Source organism: Tubulanus polymorphus, chromosome 4 (assembly GCF_964204645.1).
Source record: "Tubulanus polymorphus chromosome 4, tnTubPoly1.2, whole genome shotgun sequence".
Classification (NCBI taxonomy): Eukaryota; Metazoa; Nemertea; class Palaeonemertea; order Tubulaniformes; family Tubulanidae; genus Tubulanus; species Tubulanus polymorphus.
Window position 1 is genome coordinate 21,511,201 of NC_134028.1, and position 20,264 is coordinate 21,531,464.

General features: G+C 38.4%; 2 protein-coding genes and 1 pseudogene across 6 annotated transcripts in view; 1 reads left to right on the top strand and 2 right to left on the bottom strand.

Moving 5' to 3' along the window:
- Nucleotides 1-5,046: 5,046 nt before the first annotated feature.
- LOC141903382 (nudC domain-containing protein 3-like) lies at nt 5,047-13,213 on the bottom strand. Of its 5 annotated transcripts, none has more exons than XM_074791495.1 (8): nt 13,100-13,213; nt 12,489-12,570; nt 12,323-12,413; nt 11,905-12,070; nt 11,009-11,132; nt 6,892-7,053; nt 6,480-6,668; nt 5,047-5,208 (listed from the first exon to the last, which is right to left on the bottom strand). In XM_074791495.1, the coding sequence occupies exons 1-8, from the start codon at nt 13,204-13,206 to the stop codon at nt 5,083-5,085; spliced, it is 1,047 nt and encodes a 348-aa protein (XP_074647596.1). In that variant the 5' UTR covers nt 13,207-13,213; the 3' UTR covers nt 5,047-5,082. The 5 variants fall into 5 exon arrangements, with proteins under 5 accessions (XP_074647596.1, XP_074647595.1, XP_074647597.1 ...); XM_074791494.1 differs by having other exon boundaries at nt 11,009-11,135; XM_074791496.1 differs by lacking the exon at nt 13,100-13,213 and adding an exon at nt 12,890-12,965 and having other exon boundaries at nt 11,009-11,135.
- LOC141904608 (lactosylceramide 1,3-N-acetyl-beta-D-glucosaminyltransferase-like) lies at nt 7,066-10,063 on the bottom strand (annotated as a pseudogene).
- Nucleotides 13,214-13,641: 428 nt separating the features above from the next.
- Nucleotides 13,642-20,264, top strand: part of LOC141904427 (serine/threonine-protein kinase SMG1-like) — a 43,410-nt gene continuing 36,787 nt past the window's right edge. The window contains 9 exon segments of the mRNA XM_074793014.1: nt 13,642-14,289; nt 16,110-16,246; nt 16,891-16,949; nt 17,042-17,119; nt 17,284-17,368; nt 17,984-18,031; nt 18,107-18,232; nt 18,572-18,742; nt 19,278-19,369. Of these exon segments, the coding sequence (XP_074649115.1) occupies nt 13,851-14,289; nt 16,110-16,246; nt 16,891-16,949; nt 17,042-17,119; nt 17,284-17,368; nt 17,984-18,031; nt 18,107-18,232; nt 18,572-18,742; nt 19,278-19,369 (1,235 nt within the window). The 5' untranslated portion in view covers nt 13,642-13,850.

The following is a 20,264-nucleotide window of genomic DNA, read 5'->3' on the forward strand; positions in this document are numbered from 1 at the left end:
GGTTGAAATTAGTTCATTTTCCAGTATTTAACTCTAATAGAGTCTGAACTGCAGAACTGGATGTACGTTCTAAATTTTACTCTGTATCTAAAACGGGGGACACGCTGGGCGATTAAGTCGCACAGCAAAATCGCCGGTAAAATCGCCTAGTATGTCAGGAGCGGCGATTGAAGATCGCAATTGGTGATTCAGTCGGCCAACAGAGTCGCCGTTGGATTCGGGCTGTGTTGGGCTACACCGATCAAGCGCCATATTAATCGGCCAGTGACTGTTCTCCTACGGTTTATGTGATTGCGAAATGGCGGCTAGATTTGTTAAAAGGGTGGCGCTAGCATCTGGTTATTTCACAACAGTGGTGCACTCAGTCACCCGATAGCGTCACCTAGTGTGTCGGCTACTCTCAGCAATCAAATCAATCGCCAGTGATTTGAGTCAGCCAACTGAATCGTCCGGTGTGTGTGAGGTTTAACTACAGTACAGACTACAGTATAGACCATCACCATAACTTTCTAATTTGAAATAGGTTTGAATTTTGTAAGTGTCGATAGAATTCAATCATATTCCCAATTCTTCGCAAACGTTGCGTATTGTGGTCACTTACGTTGTACCCAGTACCTTTTTGAGAAAACTAGATTCTCTTCGCACTAGGTTCTCTTAAAAAGCTTATGAAACCAACTGTAATAAGGGTCTATTTATTGACAGTTCTCTATACTCTAGTGTACGACATGTTTTGGAAATTCAGAATTGACTTAGTCCATTATTCAAGCTATGCATGATGAAGACACGCACAATCTACGATATATGGTAGATAAAGCTCAGCTCAGACCTCGACTATTTATTCTATTCAATTTTCAACATGAAATTTTCGCTTTTTCCTCCGCTTAAAGTTGTATCTGAATTTTCTATATACTTCGCTACAGTGAAGTTGATGTATATCTATATATACATATATATATAAAAATATAAAACAATGCGTGTATTATAGATAAAGATGATCTCTTGTATATCCGGCCCTTGTTCATTATATCCATTTTGGATCATTCATATTATATGCACTATTATTTCGGGCATTGTAAGTTTTTGTCCCGAGAAAGTTGTATTTCGACAACGGTAGACTTTGCTTCGTAATTTATCCCAAATCGGTTGAATTCGGATTTGGATTTCATCCCGATATTATTTACGGTCCATATGACTATACATGTAAATGTGTTTAAAATGTGTTTAAAATGATGTTTTTATTCGAATTTCTCATGGAACTGATGGATTTTATTGGGTCCCAAGTGATCTGAATCAAGTAGGTTCTACTGTATAGTCAAACCCTGATATACTGCCCACACATACGTGTATGACGGTACAAAGAGTATGACGGTATATCAGGGGATTGATTTTAACTAGTTCCAAGATGAAATACTGGGCCCGGTTTTATAGATTGGTATTACCTTTAACCCAGGGGACAGCTCAATTGATAATGAATTGAATTGAGTTAGCCCCCAGGTTAAAGGTAATTAATACCAGTCTATAAAACTGGCTCCTGATGTTTCCTTTCCTGAAAAAACCTGGCGTTAGGTGGGAACGGCGGTTTATCAGGGTTTGACTGTATATCTATATCTAAGTAAACCATGGCTATGAGTTGGATTGGGAAACATTTGAGCAATGATATGAACAATTTTTACATTATTCTAATGAAATTATTAAAAACCCAGAAATTTCTGGACTGAAAAAATTCGTTTTGTCATCAGTATTCACATATATTCAGTAAACTGCACCGTATGGAACTGATGTACAGTTGACCGAGTTCTGGTACCAAAAATTGATGATGAGTCTAATGCCAAGCTCAGGGTCCAGTTTCACAAAAAAAGTCTAACTCAAATTTTTGGTGTAATTGATATTGGTTACTTCAAGTTTTCAATGAGGACAACAATTCAAACTTAACCGTTTTTGGTTAACACTTTTTCGTGAAACTGGGCCCAGGTCAACTTATAACGCGACTAAATCGTAAACAGCGGTGTTACACACGTAACCGCTGATTGCCGATTCATTTGTCGCATGATCTTTATCGCACTCAGGTCGACTACAACTCGATTATCGCCAAGTCTAAAGATCATGTGACGCATAAATCGTCGCTGATTGGCTATTGATTGGGTCGTAGAAATAGAACTCGTTCTATCCGTGCGATTCGGCCTACGACGCGGTTGTAAATAAATTCATGTCGAAAAAGTTCCTGATTAAGAAATCGTACACTTTGTCGTGAAATTGCAGACTGTGCCGACGAGATGATCGGGCCGTAAGTCGACCTGAGCTTATGTACATGCGTTTTTTCACTGATTTGCATACGAATCAATAATACGAGGTCAATAGGTCAATTCTATGCTCAAGCAGAACGTAACTATGCATAGACAAAAACATATCCCAGAACAACACGCACGACTTAGAGCTTGTTACTTTGTGTATTTTGCGACCACACTAAGAATACGACCAAGGTGAAATCCGGGGCATTCGTAACATCTGTCATAAGATGAAATTTTCCTATATATATGCCACACAAAATTCAAGGGTTGATATCGTTACATCCGCGTTCATTATAACGAGCTTCCAATAGTAGAGCACCTCGCAAAAAATGCAGAACTGTTATCTTTATGATGGTTCGTTGATTGAATAATAAACAGTACGTAACATAAAAAGCTGTACACTGACGAGTTGATCCTGAAATCTACTTCCTTCTGTGATCTTCTACCCAAGGGGCCTGTAATAGGCCTACGATATGTAAAAGGATCTAGCTCACTTAAAAAATTTGTCTGATTTTAAGGATGTTGTTTTGTAAATAACATCGGTTTCTATTTTGTGTGTGGGATATTCATTTTGAACAAACCCTGGAAAACGTAATACCGGGATATATGTTTTTGTTCAGTTTGACCGGTAGATGCAGCAGCCACACAGTCCTAATCGCACACACAACAAATATTAAAATCTAATTCTGCTTACGATGGCTTTATATAGTGCCATATTTATTTGATATAGTTTGGATGAATTTATATAAGATGTTGTCGGTATTATTTATAATGTGCATATACAATGATTAATATTATTATATGATGTGTTTAAGTCAATCATGAACGTGAGGTTTCTACTGTCGATAAGTGGTTTGACCTCGCGACTCGTAACAAACTGGAGAGATGGGAAAATATGATCATTTATAACCAATCGATCAGACTGTGTAGGTATCAATTTGCAGCCGATGACTTAAAATATTCACTGTTTAGGAGGGAGAGCTTTGCTCCGTGGGAACATTTGAAAAATTGGTCTAGTGTTCATGAATTTTGTTTTTAGATCATCTCATATACCGGTGTTCAAAATGTACCTTGTATTCTGAAATGTAGCATTGAAAAACTGAAAATAAATGATGCGGAAGGAAATTTTTTCCAAGGGGGTTGCTGCAGCACTAAACTTCCCATTGAGATAGTTCAAACCTGTAAATTTGACACTGATTCTCTCGGAAACTAGTTGCCCTAATAGATGTTGGTCCTCTATCCGAAAATTACTTCTTTTCTTCCTGCCTTCCAATTTTCATAGATCCACCCATACTGTCATAGTGTGCATGAAGTCTTGACGCGCAGTTTTGGAGTGTCTTGATATAATTATTCAATGCCAGGTTTTTGTAGTTCATTTTCAATTAAAAGAGAAGTCTGGTGGTCTAGAGGGGTGGGGTCCAGGCAACAGAATGATACCTACATAACACTTTTCAATCAATGATAGACAGTTCAACCTGAAGGTTTTTACTGTAGATTTTATGACCACTCTATATTGATACCATTGAACTCGTATTGATTCGAGTTCTATGGTTGATACTCTGCTAGAATGGACTTTTAATATTATCATTAAATGGAATGTATGTTAAAAAAGATTGAATTTGCCAATTTAAAAAAAAAATTGGGTTTTTTACATCCAAAAATGTTTTTATCTGGGTTTGCTTTGACTATAGAGGTGGTGCAGCCATATTGATGGTCAAGAACAATAAGTAATTTACATGGCAGACCCTCGAAGTTTCTAAATCCCCTGATTATCTTGATTATCTCATTTTAAGTATGGCATGTCTCTAGCACTATGGAAAACAAACAATGACCGCACATGTAACACCTCTATATGTCATCTGAAGTGGATTAAGTGTTAGTTGGGTCTGTGGTCAAGTTTGAGACCTTAAACAGATCCAATTATTGGTTTGTAGTAATAAATCTATTCAGTCGAACAATAGTTTGGTTTATATTATCTGTGTTTGACTATACAGTGCAACCAAAATGAAGTGAACATTGAGGAAAATTTTTGGTCATGTTGAAATTGTTTATATTTTGTACCTAGTTCAAATTCGAATACAATAAAATGATCAGATATTTTAGTAAAGAAGAATTTGTGTTCCATTGTTTGCTTTAAAAAACGACTTCCTGATTCAGTTAATTTGGCCCAATTTTGCTGGTCCTAGCGTCTTGAGTTAGGCTAGGATACTGTACTTGACCATCATCTGCAAGACAGCCTCAGACGTGGTTTAAGTACATTCCTAATCTGGATGGTGATGGCACTTTCCTAGTCCGAATGGTGACATGGATTATCTCATATGAGATGGTGCATATGGTGCAATAGTTCTTGGCCAATTTTCACTTGTCAATTCCAGCGTTGATAGTTCAACCAGGGAGGTGGGAGTGAATGGAGTATGAACGAGTCAACGATGCTGCCATACTTGGCTGAGCTAATTACGTAATTGCCCTGGTTCAACATATGGCGAACATGTCATACAAAACATCCCAGATCATTCATCGTGTACATCATTCTGCTCTGAATCTGCAATAGGGTTTGTCACTTTTCCCCATTCACCCGAGTGAATTTAACTGCTCTCCCCTAAGTCCCAAGTGGGCTAAAAAGTATCCCAGAAGAATCCTCTATCATTCCTGTATATCCCCCATAAATTGAACTTTAATTCCAGCAAATAGCACCTAAACGAATATGAATTTAAACTTAATAGAGGATTTATTAACATTTTATGTACAAGACATTCCAATTCATACAATCAATTACAGTTAATCAACCAATCAATTAGTCAGCGCAGTGCGGCCCCGTTGAAGAATTATTACCAATCTGTACAGAACTTGGGTCATATGGAGTACCTTTAAAAGGGGAACCTTCAATATTCCAAGCCTTCTTCAGGACATCGTGAACATTCTAAAATGAATATGATAGATACAGTCTTAAATACTGTCAGTATTTCATCAACACCATGTTGCTTATTATGGATAAGAGTAAGGGCTCATGGAATAGGTCAGAAGGTACAAAATCCAAAGAAATAATCATGGACCTCATAGCCAGAGATGCTAGGACCAAAGTACCAAAATTCCGGAATTTAGAACGGGAGTCTTTTTGTGTTTTTGCATCGCCGGAAATGCGTTCTAGAGCGATCTGGGTATCTGAAAATACGACGGCATGCATTCGTTGTGCTTCACATCCCTCGCTGCTTATGCCGCGCGCTATCCGGGTGACGAAGAATATCTTTTTTCCCGCAACTACCGTATTTGACCTGGTCTTTACAAACGATGCAGTACGCCACGCCAGCTAAGTCTAACTTACGAATGTAGTTTGATAAGTAGTCCCCATTACTGTCCTTACACTCTAGCCAGTGCCAGTTAAATTTATTTTTTATACCGCTGTCAATTGCCCTTATATTGGCCGACTCCCGACTGACAATCTTTCCGTGCGTGCTCATTTTGCAGACCGTCCCGCTTGACAGCTGCAGGCAAAAAGAAAGTTACAAAGCTGCGTGCCTCAGGACATAGCACGCACATGGTAATAATTAAGATGATATTTATTAAATATCATCATTACCACGTGCATCTTCACATTGTTGGCCATCAGCAGGACGATGTACAATGGCGCGTAAAGATAATTGACTTTTAATTGGAAATGGCGCCACAACAGTGGCGCTCCGCCTACGCACGCACAGATACCACAACAAGCACACATATATACATTGTAGCAGAACGTCCTCGGAAACAGAGACCAAGATAAAATAACACAGAAGCGACGACGAGTACAAGCAAACGAACGCTTTTACGGTGCGTGCCATTACTGGTCGCCGCGAGGAATTCTCACCCAATTTCCGGAATTGACATCGGCGATCCTAAATTTCCGGAATTCCGGATATTTCCGGAAAACTAGCATCTCTGCATAGCTCCTCCCCCTCCCCCATTCGTTTGATTATGGGAAAGCCGAAGTACAGTTTATAACCGGTACTACACATGGGCTGAACCTCATTTCAACAATCTTCAGGGGACCAGAAAACCTGCTCGGTATAACTGATAGTTCATAGTTATATCCAGGATGAAATAACTTGGGATGAAATTCTAGTTTGTTATAACCAACAATTTGTAATGTCCGAGGTCATTAAAATGAGGTTCAACAAAAAAATTTTAAAAGGCGTTTAGTATAAAATTAATTACTTTTTCATGAGATTGCGGCAGACCGAGTCGTTTTTGACGTTCATTGAACATCATTTCTTCGATTTTAGCCTGCGCCTCATCGTCCAAGTCGGTAATCGGTCGACTCGCGTCTATCTTGCGTACATTGATCTTCTCTTCGTTGACTATTAATGAATCCCACCATCGTTCCTGGATTTTATCTAGATTTATCTGCAGAAAACAACACGTAAAAAATGTTAGGAGAGTAGAAATTCCATTAAGACAAAATTCCTCTATATTCGACTCATAGGCATTAATGCAATTACAACCAATAAATGAATAAATTAATGCATGCCTCCTATTTAACACATTGGCTGCTAGCTTGATAATTCGATACCGGAAGCACCAGCTAATTCGCAGCTGGCACTCGTTAAAACCGCAGAATAATATTTACATGAACATGCTCTCCGGGTACCAGACTCCAGATACTGTCATCTTTATGAACTTCCCACGACAGGTCATCGTCTAGCATCACCTCATCGTTGACACAAACTTTCAAATGCTTCCTCCTCACGTCCACTGTAACTTGTTTACCTTTTTGAACTGTGGATGGAACCTAAAAAATATCATCAACATTTCAATCATTATCAAACAACATTCACCCCTTGCGGCCTAAAATACTCCCCGCACTCTCCCCCTGAAAACCATACACCAAATATATGCAGGACATCTTCACAATTTTCAAATTTCCAATACTGCTGTCAAAGACATCATTATCATCATTCATGTGATATCAGTTTTGTTGTCAGGGGTGGAATCTTGAACCTTTGCCAAGGCTGTATCATTCCGCTGGTTACATATCTGCAACACATTTCAAATGAAAACTCTTTTCTTGTTAATCCAAAATTGTCTGTTTTTCATGTAGTCAGCACTCCTTGGTAGCCAAATGAAAAATCATTTGATCTCGAAAATTTGCACAGGCATATCATTCCGTGGGCTACATTGGAATAGTCTTCGTTCAACAAGGTGATCTGAAATTATCACTTTTTTAAGTATTCAGCTCCCCCTCGTGGCCACATGGAATATCACATGACCTTGGAACTTTGTGCCACTTCGTTGCAGGGGTATAATCATCTCTTGTTTCTATGATAGCCATACTGAACATTATGGTTTTCTATGACATCATTTTTCAACTTCTTATTACGAGAATGGCCCAAATACCAGCAACAGATATAGCTCATATTCTGAACCTCATTAATGTATACGACCTAATGTCAATAAACAGACTGAATAGCTAACTCTCATGCCCCTGAAAATGCTATATGACATATTTTGTAAAAATCAGGGTAGAATTAGAAAGGTTCTTCTGATGAAAAAGAATGTGGTACATGGCATGGGAAACTTGATTAACAAAAATACAAACGATTAAGCAATCTTAAATGAAATTCGACAAGAAAGTACTAACTTGGTTTCAACAGTCTGCTTTGATCACGACAATAAAAGAATTTACGAAAACAATAGCCTTTCATAACTCAACCAATCGAAATAGCGTTTATTATTCCACAGATATTCTATAAAGCCACGCCACAAGAGCATCAAGTTAAATCATTTTGCACACAACACTTATTATAATATAATGATATTTTTTTACTATCAATATATAGATTATTGGCACCTGGTAAGCCAAACTACTGTTTTAACAATCATATCAATAGCATTTTCTTACAAATGCAGTTGACTCCACTCAGGTCAAAACTTTCTCGATGTGCATATTCTTAGTTTGATATGAGCAATATCCATTTCAGTGAAGATTCAAGTTGCCCAGTCTCACTTAACTAGGGAAAACTTATTACCCTGATGTCAACTATTCAGATAAACGCAGGTTAAGTGTGGACAATCGATCAATAATGAGTAGATATTAGTAGAATGATGATGATGTAATGAATGTCTGAGGGGTTCAAGCTCCAGAAAGCAGGTTGATGCCTTCATAAACTACACACACCCTATGAAAGACTATCTTGTATCATCAATCCATTTTAACATATACATAACCATAGTGTACATACTATATGCTGTGTAAAAAATATTCAGTAAAACCTTAAAAAGTCAGAGGATCTTATAGTAAATAAAGTGAGAGGCTGCAACAAATCTAACATTGCAAGTATGGTATAATAGTCAATGAGAAGTTACAAAGTGTTTTCTTTTGACTTTTGGCATCCCAAATTATTTGTTTGGCCAATTAAGCGTTACGCCAATATGTGAGAATGAATAGGAATGTGGTACATTTACCAGCGTTATTACCTGCCATGGGCTTCGGGCGATTCATATTGAGGATATGGACGAGGACTGCAATCTTAAAAGTAAATTCCCGTATGCCCTGTCCCGTTATTACATTTCAATTCCTTCGTACTTCATTTCCCGATGAAACTTCTAACAATTTTGTAAAAAGATGAATAATGAATTGTTGACATTTAAGTTCTTTCTTAATCGTGTGGAAGCAGTCTCTATACGGGACACTTAGTTACATCACCGTCTTGAGTTTCATACAAGGCAGCGCAACACGCTCGTTCGATCAATTCACAAACGTTATCACGAAATGCTGTGAAAATGAAACAATCGTTGTTAACTCGTTCAATACCGGCTTTTTCTGCTACGATACCCGTGAAAAATACATCTTCCAAAAACATCGGCTTCGTCGTTCGGCTAACATCGTACAGCTTTTTTACAGTACGATACAGGAATAAGTAACCTGAACCTAGACAATAATCGGGGTATACGTGTCCTGAATATTCGTCTTCGCTGACACCCCATTTCTTGTAGAGATTCGAGTTTTTATCGCGAACTGGGGCGGCGTCTGTTCGAACTCGCCCGTAAATATAATCGGCGTTATCGTCTCTCGTAGCCTGTAATTTCGACAGTGGATTTTTCAATAACGGTAAATAACGTATGAATCGTCATCAGTTTTAGTAACGAACTTCACGTTTTCGCACGATTCGTCGTTTAACCATTGAATAATGGACATCGTTTTCAGCGTTAAGTTTCGGTAACTGTCGACGTAATTCGCAACGACGATATCTTTATATTTATCGGACTCGGCGCGTACTTGATTCGCGATGCCTTCCGTGTTGTTCAGTCCTAAGAAGAAAACCACACTTGCGTTGTATCTAGCTGCCCATGTTTGCCTGATTCGTTGTCTGGCATAGGTATTCACCACAGCCGAGGGTACTACGAACAAATACTCATGGTGGATTGCCGCACATCGTGTATTTATGATGTACCTGAATTTAGGAAACGTCCATTTAGTTGTGTCCTCTTTTTCTTTCTCTGAAACAGTACTTTCGTCTATACCATTACCGGAATCGTCTGCTATCCATGCATCCGTTTTACCGTGAAATGCACTATCACTCCTGACCATCTTGATCGGCATCGGTCTGATGTTCATCACCGGTTTTATCTCAACTTTCCGTTGTCTGATGAACCATATCAAACAGATATAGGTGAAACACCCAAAAAAGCATAAATAAAATGATGTTCTGAGAAAAGCTTCCACGTTGACAATTCGGACCATTGCAGGAATGTATTAATCGTCGATCTTCGACCTTGTATTCACGGAACACTCAACACTTGCGCGGAGCAAAATAAAAAACAGTAAAACACAGGACAATGAACTACATGGACATTTTCAATCAAAATGGTTCATATATCCAATAGAATATATAGTTACACAAATAAAATAATTATATATATATATATACTTTTCAATATGATATGACAAACGGTTTTATTTTTCATATGTATGTATCATGTTAACATAAAACTGTTCAATATACATACATATATATATATATATATATATATATATATATATATATATATATATATATATATATATATATATATATATATATATATATATATCGAACAGTTTTGGGTAACGTGATACATACATATAAAAAATAGTGAACTGTTGAACTGTTAACTGTTATTCTTCACTGGTTTTTGTTTTATAGGGATGGTCTACTAACGCAACGTCGAGGTCCAAAAGAATATCCTAAATACCCTGATATTTCCCTGATCCTTAAGCTTATCCATATCCTCAATGGGATCCCTGTTTCTTCTGCTTCGTCATATTCTGAACCTCACTAATGTATACAATTGATTCCCTTACGTAAACAAAGACCACATGGATAGCCCTAACCCTAACTTCTGATAGGCCAGGACTGGTCACCTGGTATGCCAATTACCCACATGCTTAACCCTAACCGTACTTTCTAAAAGGTTTGTGCTGGTCACCTGGTATTCACAAACAGACCACACAACATGGCCAAATCTCAACAGGAATTGTCATGAATTTCTATTCCTCCTTTTTAAAATCCTGAAGTTTCGAGTCCAAATCAGTGAACTCCATATTACAATATCACTATCAGTTTGAGTCAACCTCGTCAACCTGGCAGAGAAATGGCAGATTTGTCATTTTAAACGTAGAACTAGAAAAGGAAAGCGTACGGAATTGGTAACATTTGTACATTACTTGAAAAAGTCCCCTAAGTACGCTCTGAGCAGATATTCACCTTTACTCTGATGTCTAAGTCAGTGATGCTCTGAGACCAGGAGTAATTATCACGTACGGCTCCATTATAACATTCAGGGTTCGATACATAGGTTTCAGGTTTACTATCATCCATTTCTTTAATACTGCTGAAATATCAAAATTACTGCATCTAAATAAAAGTAGTCATACTGTTATAACAATCATGTTACTTATGACATTCAATCATTGTGAACTACGAATAAACTCTAGACATTTTATCTTACGCAAAATGGGATTTTCAAGATTTCATTCATATTATGAGATGAAATATTTAAAGGTAGTGGTTGCATGTTACAGATTGATCAATGCATTACGTGATGCTGGGATCATTGAACTAATTATCATGGCTCGCAACGATAAAAAGACGACAAGCCATAAGCCACTACAGTTCTCGGGCTCAGGCTCAAACGTGAACTGCAATGACCATGTGTTAGTTCCCATAGAATTTTGGATATGTTGTACACTGTAGTAAGATCTTGTCAAGAAAACTTTTTGAATTTCAATCTTGTTCCTCAGTAATGAGGTCATCTTCAAGATCACGTCAATAAAAACCAATTCTTAGTGCCTAGTTCTGCCACTCGGTGGCGCACCGGACCCACATTTTTCACATTCGTTAAATTTTGTGAAGACAACTTTTTGAATTTCGACCCCGTTCCTGAATTCATTTTCAAGGTCATGTCGTTACTGCAAAACAGTTCTGCTACAAATCCTGCACTTGGTCCGTTCTTAACGCTGCACAACTAGACCCCCATACTAACATTGTAACTATGTTTCATAAAGATTGACCCACTATTTATGAAACTAATTAACTGAAGGAGTCACACATGCAAACAGAGAATAAGTATCACATGGGTGCCCAAGAAACAAACATTTTACCTATTTGCCGTGTTTTTATGAGTAGTGTCTGATGCTGCCGTTGTTTTGGAATTTTGTTGGCTAGTCGTAGTTGAAGAGACAGGTCTACAGGATTCAGAGTTTGTGGTAACTTCCGGTTTAGTAGATTCAACCTCATATTCAACGACAGCTGGTGGCGGGACATCATCTACACCATAACAATAATGAAAATGCTAATAATAATAGTAATAACAATAATTGTCATTGATATAGCACAGCTATCCTAACCAGAGTCAGTTCAGAGTCGCTCCAAATTTGGTATTATTGGTATAGTATTAGTATTTGGTATTAACAACACAAACTACATATTACTGAACCGTAAAACAATAAACATTGTTCGCCATAGGATTCAAGATAGGCCTAATGCTGCCTGGTAATTATGAGCAGAAATGAAAAATACCTTTGATTGCCGGTGTAGGTTGAACCGGACATTCTGCTGCCTCCTTAACATTTCGATCTTCCTCAGCTTTCGTATCAAATTTCTTGAAAGCCTGTCAAACGAACAAGAAGACTGTGTTTTTTGTATCGAGCAAGCGTGTAGATGTATCAAACAATGAAACAATTACCGAATAAGCTATTTTAGCTGCAATGCCCGGGGGAAAACCCAGCTTCTCTCCTTCACCCTTCATTACATAATAAAAGTCTGTCCTGAAAGTAGTGATGCAATAAATAGATTTAATGGTGATCATATTTACAGTTCTACGCATTGATTTCACTTGGGAGAAAATGTGATTTATATTGAATAAGGTTTTCCATATGCCGGCCCCCATAGTCATCCTATGGTTTTAGTTACCAAAAGCTTTAACTAAAGACGGGGAGATGGCCGCAAATATTAATCGGCTGTCAAAAAGAAACACCTGTCAACTCAGAAACTTATGCATTCAGCGTTGTTAAAATTCATTGACGTTGTGACAAATGTTGTAATCGGTTACATTTGGACATCTAATTTTAGGCACTCTGAAGTTACTATTTCTGTGATAGGCTTAAGACCCGTGTATGGCTTATCCTGCAACATCTGCACTGAACTGAACTGAACAGAAAACAGAAAGTGAAAGTACGAGACAGAGTTATCAATAAAATTTAATTTACTTCCGTGTTGTAACTTCTCTATTCATTTCTGTTTAATGACAATAAAACTGAACGAAAGAAAATATTGAAACAAACTACAACTACTTACCTCCTATACAGAAAACCAAATATCACCTCGAGAAAGTTCGATATTTGACCTTCGTTTTGTAAAATACCCAGAAGCGCCGAATCGTATTTTTCGATGGGCGCCGCCATTTTGAAAATTGAGTTTTAAATTCAAATGAATTTGTACCGCTTTACAGCCTCATAAAATAATATCAGGGCCCCTTTTTGGAAATTTCGATATCATATTGGCTCTACGATATATCCGACTATCTGAATAATATACTAAATGTATAATCCATCTGCTTAAACGAAATGAATTAATCGGGATTCGAACTTATTTTTAAGTTCTTCCTAACCAAAAATGTTTGATGTTTCATGTCTTGACAGGTTGAATTTTATCTAGCAAACATTCCATTCAAACATAAGAGACAAAATAAGTTCGACTCTTTTTACATACCTTACTAGTTAGATAATGCATTTGCAGTGTGTAGACCTTTAAGGGGCTGTTCGATTGATCAGTTTTAAATAGAGAAATTGATCGGGATTCGAACCTAATTTTGCGTCGATGACGTGAAATAATGTCCGATGTTTAACAGACAAGCCGATTATTATAGCTCAGTTTCAGTGCTAGTTTCGCTTCGTTCTCATCAAATTAAAGCTATTCACACGATGCCGCCGTGACCATGTAAGTCGAGTCGTTATCGTAGTTGAAGGCAATGAGCCAAAAAGTTGTATCTGCTGGTCGGGGTCCAACAATAAAACGACCACCACCAGCTGAACAACAAGTAGTAGAAATGGGTTCAAAAAAGAACTCGGCGGCGTCGACGGCGGTGGTGGATGGTGGTGCTGGAAGCGCTGGTGGAGGTGGCATCATCAGTGCCAGTGGGGTTAAAACAGGGTCATCATCGAATAAGCCTCACAATAATTCTAACAACGCCACCGCCAGTGGCGGTTCTGGTGTGGTCATAATGAATGGTGGCAAACAAAATTCAGCCTCTTCTTCTAAAATGTCCGATCGTTCCACCAGTGGATCGAGCTCTGGTAAACAGCAGCTGAATAATGATTCAGGGGGTCGAACAAGCGACGGCGGCGTACCCCCGTATCGTAAGAGTGTATCGTCCGGTGGTGGTCGTGGCGGCGGGCGTAATGGCGGCGGGTCTCGCAGCGGTGGAGTAGGAAGACGTGGCGAGGACGTCGGCAATAGAGGTGGCGCTCATAGTCATCACGGAGGAGGTGAATATAGGCTTCATTTAAATAGATATATGGGTGATTGTTCTAGGCCCTATTTGTGTTAGGAAGTGTATTTACCAATTTGGTATCATTCTAGTATACGCCATATTTAAGGCGAAGAATAGACTAGAAATTTACTAGAATTATGAATGCCATATAAAAAAAATGACCATTTTTTTATGGTTTAATGAAACTATCAGTTAGTTTGGCTTGAAGACCAGAGGCCAGGACCCAGTTTCACAAAGAGGTTTAACTCTGGTTGAAACTGGGTCCAGTTGCTCAAAAGTGGGTTAAAGATAACCGATGGATAAATACCATAGTAACAATGAGCTTTTGGTTGTCGCTATGTCAACTATCCATTAGTTAACTCTTAGCCAACTTCTGAGCAACTGCAGCCCCTCGATGTTCGATCAACGATGGAATGTTGAATTGTATGGCTGAGTACAGGGGCGGATCTAGCTTTTCGGAAAAGGGGATGCGCACTACTTACTTGTTACTTAGGTCACTACTTACATATAGGGCGGGATCTGGGTATGCTCGAGAAAATTTTGAAAAATTGGATCGGCCACTGGAGCACTAGTACTATACGGTTACCGTGGGTCATGAAAGTGCATTTCAACCATATGACATGAGGTATTAAGGATTGTTTCATTAAATGGCCATTTTAGACATAAATCAACTGAGACAAATTTGTGGTTGTCTAAGGAAGTGGTTATTTAGCCGGATCCGGTTACGGACTTAAAAAAGATATTTTGCCGGATCCATATATTATATAACAATAAAATCATTTTATTGGGTTTAGGTTTAGAGATAGGGTTAGGGTAAGGTGAGGCTATATGTAGTTAGCCTAAAACATTCGGGTGGTTTTCAGCGAGCTCTGTGGTCTAGTGTGAAGACGCTGGGCTAGTAATTTACTGGCCCGGGTTCGAGTCTCGGCTCTATCCGCTCTTTTTTCTCAAAATCTTTTCTCCACGCTTCCTTCAAATTTTTGATGTCGCGCACCTCTCTGCGCATGTGCGGAGTAAATCAGCCAATTAGAGACGATATCCGGCAAAATAACCTTTAGAAGTCGGTGACCGGATCCGGCTAAATAACCACAGTCGTAAATTGTGTTGGTGCTCTCGATTCTCTCATTTACCTCAAAAGCTGTTTAAATCCGAGATCTATAATCCTGTATTGATGCTGGTGGGGTTTTGAATAAGTTCGAATTAACAAATCCGCACAGTATGAAATGACAAGGAGTCAGATCCGCATAGTCGGCGACGTCTATCAGAACACATACGATAGACAATATGAATTTCATATGTACATTCAAAATCGTCAGACCACAAAGGCAATTGTTGGTTCGAGGAAATTTTCCATTTCATCCATTCACAAATGGCAGTTGGTCGTTTTATCAATAGACATTACACATTGAATACTCTTCAAGTTGAAAAGGATTTTCATGACCATTCAAAAATACGCCCGCCCTAGTACTCAGCCATGCATGACTTATCTTTGAATTTCAATATTCCATCTTCGTTTAACTAAACAACCAGTAATAAATTTACATAGGCAAAAATAGATACCCCATTCAAGATACCGAAGTTCAAAATTGACCCACCCACTCAATTATCATTTTATCTTTTTTTGAAAGTCATGGAAAATTCTTAAGTGAAACAATTTGTTCATCATATTAGAACAATGAATACGAAGATTTAAACTAATGATGCAATAGATTTTGATATCCAGTCTCCATATGACAGGAGTTTGTCGGATATTTTCGCTTTCAGAAGATCCCTGCTCATTTTTAAGTCAAAATCCTCATTAATGAATTTTTCCAGATACTTCGAAATATTTCATGGATGATTCGAAATTGTCAAGATTGATGAGAAAATTGGCGCGAGACGATGACAGAGACCGGAGATTGGCAACCGCGCGACAAACCAAGGATTTCCTCATTCGTACTGAAAATTCTAAGGTAGACCCACAAATTTTGACGATCTGAACTCATCACACACGCAATACCTATTCATAGTTGGCCAGACTCGGAGAAATACGCGATCTAGCTGTTTTATGAATATTCATCGAAATGCTTATACATTATAGATTCATAAGGCTAGCCAGACTTCGAGAACAAAGTATTTTAGTCCCCAGGGTCGTTACAGTTTCACAAAAAGCTTGAAGTCTGAAATCAAATTGATTTCCTGGACCCCTGGGTTCAGTCATGACTCAATTCCCAAATGTGGTTCCAAGTTTTAAGTTGTTAAGTGGAACTAAAATGGTCTTAGACTGGTCTTGAATCCAACCTATATCTGTACCCTTGAACATGGAGCCATTTAGTAGGCCTACGCATTATCCGTCATGATTGGCCTTTGTGCAACATTTCGATCTGTAACCTATTGACCAGGAGGGTTTACTAGTGCGCAATATGACACAAACACTAGATTTCATCTTAAAACTTGTGAGCAAAATCCATACGTAATTTTCGATAGATGTTGAGGATGTGCCTTGAATTCTAAAAATGAACTCCTCGAACAGGATGTATCTATAAATGCACACAAAAAAGCAGTCTCTTCATATGGATGATATTTGCTCAGGAACTGCATTTATTTTCGATTTCAGATAATTGTTAAAAGTTGGGATGGTATGATGTCTGTTTTCCATGATATATTTCATGAACGGTAAGCTGGTGCTGCTGTATTCAGTTGTTATTTCTAGTGGATATGTGAGTTATCAACCTCGCTGTGTGTTTAATCAACTGTTGTATTTTCAGCGGTTCGCGGGATCTAAAGCAAGAAATCATTTGCTGTATGGGTTTATTAGGAAGCATGATGGGAACGGAAGCTCACAGGTAACATCTTTAACTCGTCCAAAAAGTATATTGCAGTCTCCTTCTTTTCATGAGTATGATCTTATCGATAACTCCTAACAACATTGACTGGGATTTCGATAGATTGGTTGTGATTTCGAATGTTCTGGAATCTAACTATTCCGATTTATGATTCTCTGTTGCAGATATTTCAACTGGATATTTAACAAGTTGTCCTCGAATAGTGTCAACGATGATATGAAAAATCTTTACCTCAATGGATTGCATGAGGTACGTAATTGAAGTGTCTCGTATGTTCTTATAGAAAGATTTCACGGGAAATTTCTTCTTAAAAATAAAAATATCATCCTACTAAAGCCGTTTCCCGAACCCCTTGACCTGGCGACCAGAATCCAGTCAGGTCAATCACAGCGCTTGTAATGAATTCGATTAGGCCTCCGTTGAAGTTCCCGTTAAAATTGACCAATCGGCGAATATTTTGGCCAACAAGGAAGGATTTTTGATGATAAACAACGTTATGCGCAAAAGCATCAGTGATGAAAGCGCGCTCGCCGTGAGGCCAGGGGGCTGGTGGAAGCGAGTTCGGGGGAGCGATACCAGACCCCTGGCAAGCGAGGACGAGGAAATTTGAACTGCATATCATTATTTGAACTTAAAAATGTGTGCGAACAGGCCGTCCAGTTGCTCAAAAGTTGGTTAGAGGTTGGTTAGAGTTAACCAGTGCATGGTTGACATAGTGACAATTAAGAATCCATTGTTACTATGGTATTCATCCACTGGTTATCTTCAACTAACTTATGAACGACTGCGACTAACATGATTTGTAACGAGGTGACTGTTCTGACGTGGATAACTGTACCAGTATATGCGTCTCAATCATTTCAGACATTAAAACTCGACGAGAAGAAGCAACTATTAAGAGAATGCATCCCGGTAAGTGATTGTTTCCGTTATCTGTTTCTTGTACGATGATCGATTTGTTCAACAGCGATCGGTTTTTGTTTCCAGAATATCATGACGAACATACAAAGTGTATTGGAAAACGCAGACTCTTGCGGTTCGCTGATATCGACCGTCGATATCATCTTGTTACTGAGTAAGGCGTATCCGCATATTTTCACTACTCACTTCAGGGTAAGTTTAGAATATGGATAGTCTGTGCCCTAGTAGTTTAACGATAGTTTAACGGTCTTGATCTGAGGGAACAATGATTTAAGTGAAATTTGTCATATGGAAAAATACTTGATTATTTCTGATATTGTTTTTGGCCTCGTCTGTAAATCCCTTTATCTAGAGTTAAAACCACCTTGAAAGTTCCCAACTACGAAATACTATCGTCTGAAAATCAGCTCCTCTTTGAAAATGACAATCAATGAAATTATAATGAAAATCAACAAATTTATCAAACTATAGAATTGTCGCACTGCCAGTTGAAAACGTTGAGTAATAATATTTGTTTATTTCATCCCTTAGGATACCGTTGATATATTAGTTGGTTGGCACATTGACTCGAGTCAACGCGAAAACCTCACATCGTACACGTCGAAATCTTTGATCGCGTTGCACAATTTCTGGGTCGCCGATATGGCCTTCTCGATTACGCTTCTCGGACAATTTCTCGAAGACATGGAGGCATACGCCGAGGTAAGACTTAGTAAATCGACGATGCGTTATCAGTTTCCACCGAATTCGCTTGCTGCCTTGTAGGCGAAAATTTATCGTTCCCACGAGATCCGAGTGGAGTGCATGGTCTGTAGAACAACTTTTTGGCGCCTCATTCAGGGATGACAATCTCACGCAGAAATCCGCGGTTGGATATCTATTTTTATTATTCGTGTGATTCATGTAGATTCGTTGAGAAAATAGGGGGGGGTACCTGGTAGTGGTTATAGTTTTGAGGAAAAGTTCTGAGTTGAGATCATAGCACACTTAATCAACAGACCGTAAAAGCATCTTATAAAACCGGTGCTACGATCTCTAAAACTCTCATATACAACATCGTTGCGAAACATCGGTATTGTCTAAAGCCACCTGTCAGCGAGTCGTTAAAAAGTTCTGATCTACTGAGAATCTGAGAATCAATGAATACTTGTTGAAAGTTGTGGCTGTGACGGTAGATGGCATAGAGTGTGTGTAGTTAGGAAATGTGAAAAATTTCCATTCGAAATCTATATTTCAGGATTTAGCGCTGGTTGTCGGCGGTCAAGCTCCCGTTGATGATGAAGTTCCTCCACCGGAAGATTGTGTGGATAAGATTGCTGCGTTGTTGCGGTAAGCCTCGTTTATTGCGGTTCACTTGCCGTGTATTCTTAAATTCATATTAGGCTAAAAAACTGATACCTCTTGTGCCTTGGTCTCATTACAAGTTTCATTGCGATTTACAAAATGACCCGGCCGATTAGGAGAAACGAGGTATCACTTTTTAGCCGTATTGATAACATAAATCAAATGAATCAAAACTCAAATAGTAAGATGTCTCATTTTCAGTCATATTAATGAATGAATGAATGAATTTTATTTTGCATTTCAAAATTACATTTTATAATAGAAAAATGGTTTCTTGTGAATTTTGTATGCAACATAAAGGGTAATAATGAAAATACAGATGACCAAGAGAAGTCAAAAAATGACTTAGGCGAATCCAAGCCCCCTTACCTAGATGAGACATGCTGCACGATGAGTAGCCAGCAGTGTTCTCCATATGCTGGAATTATAAAGGGGGCTGCATTCATTGTAAATCGTATGCAGTGTGGCTGCTGAAGTATCGAGGCTTTTTCAATCCCCCCAAAAAATACAGAAACTTAAGCTTCATTCTGGTGTCTTAAGCTCTATTTCCGGTAGGGGAAGCAGACATTTCTCAAGGGGTGGCTGATTTTCAGGGGGTGGATGTAAAAATGAAAGCGGCATCCACCCCTCCATAACCTGTTGTTGAGAACACAGAGCCAGGAAAGGAATGAATGGATCGTTTGTTTATAGTATCATGTTATATTTTATGAACATTTTATTACAACATGTCTGAGCTGGGAAACAAAGATAGTTCAACCATCTTGTAATAAAATGTTCATAGAATATATAATTTAGCTGAAATTGTCATCGAAAGTTGTTTTGGTTTACATAAACGTAAGCTTAGATTAACCTGATGAAAATGATATACATGTGTATATAT